The following is a 2,511-nucleotide window of genomic DNA, read 5'->3' on the forward strand; positions in this document are numbered from 1 at the left end:
CCACTAAATGTTTACATCACCAAAAAATATATGAGTTGGTCTAATTAGCATCCTCTATCTTAACACAAGATAACTACAAAAAAATAGGAAGAAGTCTGATCTCCACTCTATATTATAAGTCAGCACAAGCCTAATATATGATAATTCATCACAAGATAACCAGCAAAATATACTCCATGATCTCTATATAACAATCAAACATGTATTTTAGAATGCCGTTTAAAAAATTAAATTTTCCATTAATGTTAATAGATTACTCTCATTCAACACAACTTTTAATAAAAAGTCAAACTTACGCATATAAAAACTCATGTTTTCAAGTCTTCTGAGGTTTCTCTAAAGTTTCTTGAGGCTGCTAATCATTCCAACAAACAAAAATTCAATATTACATGTAATAGTAATAGTACCAAACAACCACATTTAAAATATCTTTGAGATTTAGTAACATAGTGCAAGAATTAAAAAATCATTAAGATTTAGTAAGCAAACCTTGTTAAGAATCTCAACCAATGGTGACGTAGCTCCATAGTTTATCTAAAATAATCACCTTGTTAGAGATAAGTGTATATCTCATAATTTCATTTCAACATAAATAACAATTAAAAGAGTGAGGGTCACAAATACAATATTGAAATTAGTTGTTAGCAGTCAAAATACCTTACAACAAATGCAAATTGAAGGATATTTTACCTGTATTAAATCTAAATCCACATGAAAATGGCATGAACAAAATGAATTTCATAAATTATATTCCACTTCTACAACTTTGTTTGTCATCTTTGCTTACATACCCAAAGTATGAGAGTAAATACTATCTATTCTTTATTTCAATGTCTCACAGCCAATAATCATGTAAAGCTTTTTACACTTCAAACTAACATTTCTATTTCATATAATTAGTAAGATATAGTTATAAGAAGATAAAGAACATAAACACTAACAAAAGCTATCAATAACATATGAATCTAAGAACATAAACACTAACGAAGCTCTTATTTGCAGAAACAAGAATTTGGCTCAAGCAGTATTAATAATGTCCAAATAAATACATAACAATTTTGAAAGAAAATTCTCAATTCATGACAAAAAACTACAGGCAATTGAATATACCATAATAAGAGTAATCACTCGATAGCCGAATAACAAACAAATCGAGTTCAGAACAACAAACTCTATATCTAATGGAAACTATTTAATGTCAACATTTGCATCGTAAAATTACCTCTATAATCTGATTAGCTTCGCGTTTCAATTCTCTTCGGTGACAAGAGTCCAATAATTCAGCACAAGAGACAAATCGTAACTTGTCCTAAATAGAAAAAAGAAACCATGCTTAACAAATTTCACACATAAATATATGAAAATAAAAAATGAGATATATATAACTACCTCCTCGGACATATTTTGCCACTTTTCAAACCCTAATCTCTCAATTTCAAGATAACTTTCCCTCTCTTTACCTCTCGTAAAGGTTTCCCTGATAAATAAATACATTCATACAGGTTTTAAGAACAAAATGGTATCAGCAGGTATCAATACATTCACAGTTTTTATTATTAAAGAACAATTTGTCTTCAATCAAAACCAAAATCTTAAAAGGCTTTACACGACGGCTTCACAGTTTGATTCAATGTTGCTGCATACTTTTTAAAACCTTGCATAGATATATAGGATGAAAAAAATGAGAATCGGTTGAGAATGAATATTACATAAAAATACGGTAAGGGGAACGCGGGTGATCGAAGAACTGAGGAGCTGGTGGTGGTTGGAGAATCCTATAATGGATTTTATTGGATTCACAATGATGCATATCAGCCAATGAAATAGCAACAGAAACTCCACATTTTTCACTGCAACAACATTTGTAAGAGCAAAAATCAATGATATGAATGGTTATAGCAACAGAAACTCCACATTTTTCACTGCAACAACATTTGTAAGAACAAAAATCAATGATATGAATGGTTATAGCAACAGAAACTCCACATTTTTCACTGCAACAACATTTGTAAGAACAAAAATCAATGATATGAATGGTTATAGCAACAACAGAAATAAGAGTTACCAGTTGAAAAAAGCACTTCCATCAGGACCATAAACCCTTTCTCTAACTCTTTTTCGTCCCATTGGAGATTACTGATGATGATGAAAGCTGTCGTTGTTTTTGTTGAGAGGAAAGTGGAGAAACTTTTTTATTCCCCAAATTGCCCTTTTAACTTATAATTTGATTTTCATCTCAAAAAGTGAGCAAACTTTTCCCGCTATAAGCGAAAATCAGCCTTTTAGCTCCATACTTTATGGGACGTTTATCTAAAATAATGATGATGGGACGTTTTTTTATCATATTAATTTACGAAGCATTATATTTATTAATTACTCTCCTTTCTCCTAAAATGAACTTTAATCCAAAAAGACCGAGAAAAGAGAATTTCTAACCTCACCCCATACATCTTTCACGCACCACCGAATCAGTAAAAATGTCCTCTAGTTTTCGTAGATGCATCTCCGGAA

At 30.7% G+C, this 2,511-nt stretch overlaps 1 protein-coding gene across 1 annotated transcript; it reads right to left on the bottom strand.

Moving 5' to 3' along the window:
- Window positions 1-245: 245 nt before the first annotated feature.
- On the bottom strand, window positions 246-2,173 carry LOC131622741 (uncharacterized). The gene is made up of 6 exons (XM_058893781.1): window positions 2,066-2,173; window positions 1,710-1,850; window positions 1,390-1,477; window positions 1,223-1,309; window positions 490-534; window positions 246-355 (listed from the first exon to the last, which is right to left on the bottom strand). Exons 1-6 carry the CDS (start codon window positions 2,125-2,127, stop codon window positions 317-319), a joined length of 462 nt encoding a protein of 153 aa, XP_058749764.1. The 5' UTR covers window positions 2,128-2,173; the 3' UTR covers window positions 246-316.
- Between the last annotated feature and the right edge of the window lie 338 nt (window positions 2,174-2,511).

Source organism: Vicia villosa, unplaced genomic scaffold, assembly GCF_029867415.1.
Source record: "Vicia villosa cultivar HV-30 ecotype Madison, WI unplaced genomic scaffold, Vvil1.0 ctg.000041F_1_1_2_unsc, whole genome shotgun sequence".
Lineage (NCBI taxonomy): Eukaryota > Viridiplantae > Streptophyta > Magnoliopsida > Fabales > Fabaceae > Vicia > Vicia villosa.

Coding starts and splice junctions, on each gene's coding strand:
- LOC131622741 (XM_058893781.1), bottom strand. CDS start 2,127: ATGGGACGAAAAAGAGTTAGAGAAAGGGTTTATGGTCCTGATGGAAGT. Junction 1,310..1,389: donor GGCAAAATATGTCCGAGGAG/GTAGTTATATAT, acceptor TTTTCTATTTAG/GACAAGTTACGATTTGTCTC. Junction 356..489: donor TGGTTGAGATTCTTAACAAG/GTTTGCTTACTA, acceptor TGGAATGATTAG/CAGCCTCAAGAAACTTTAGA.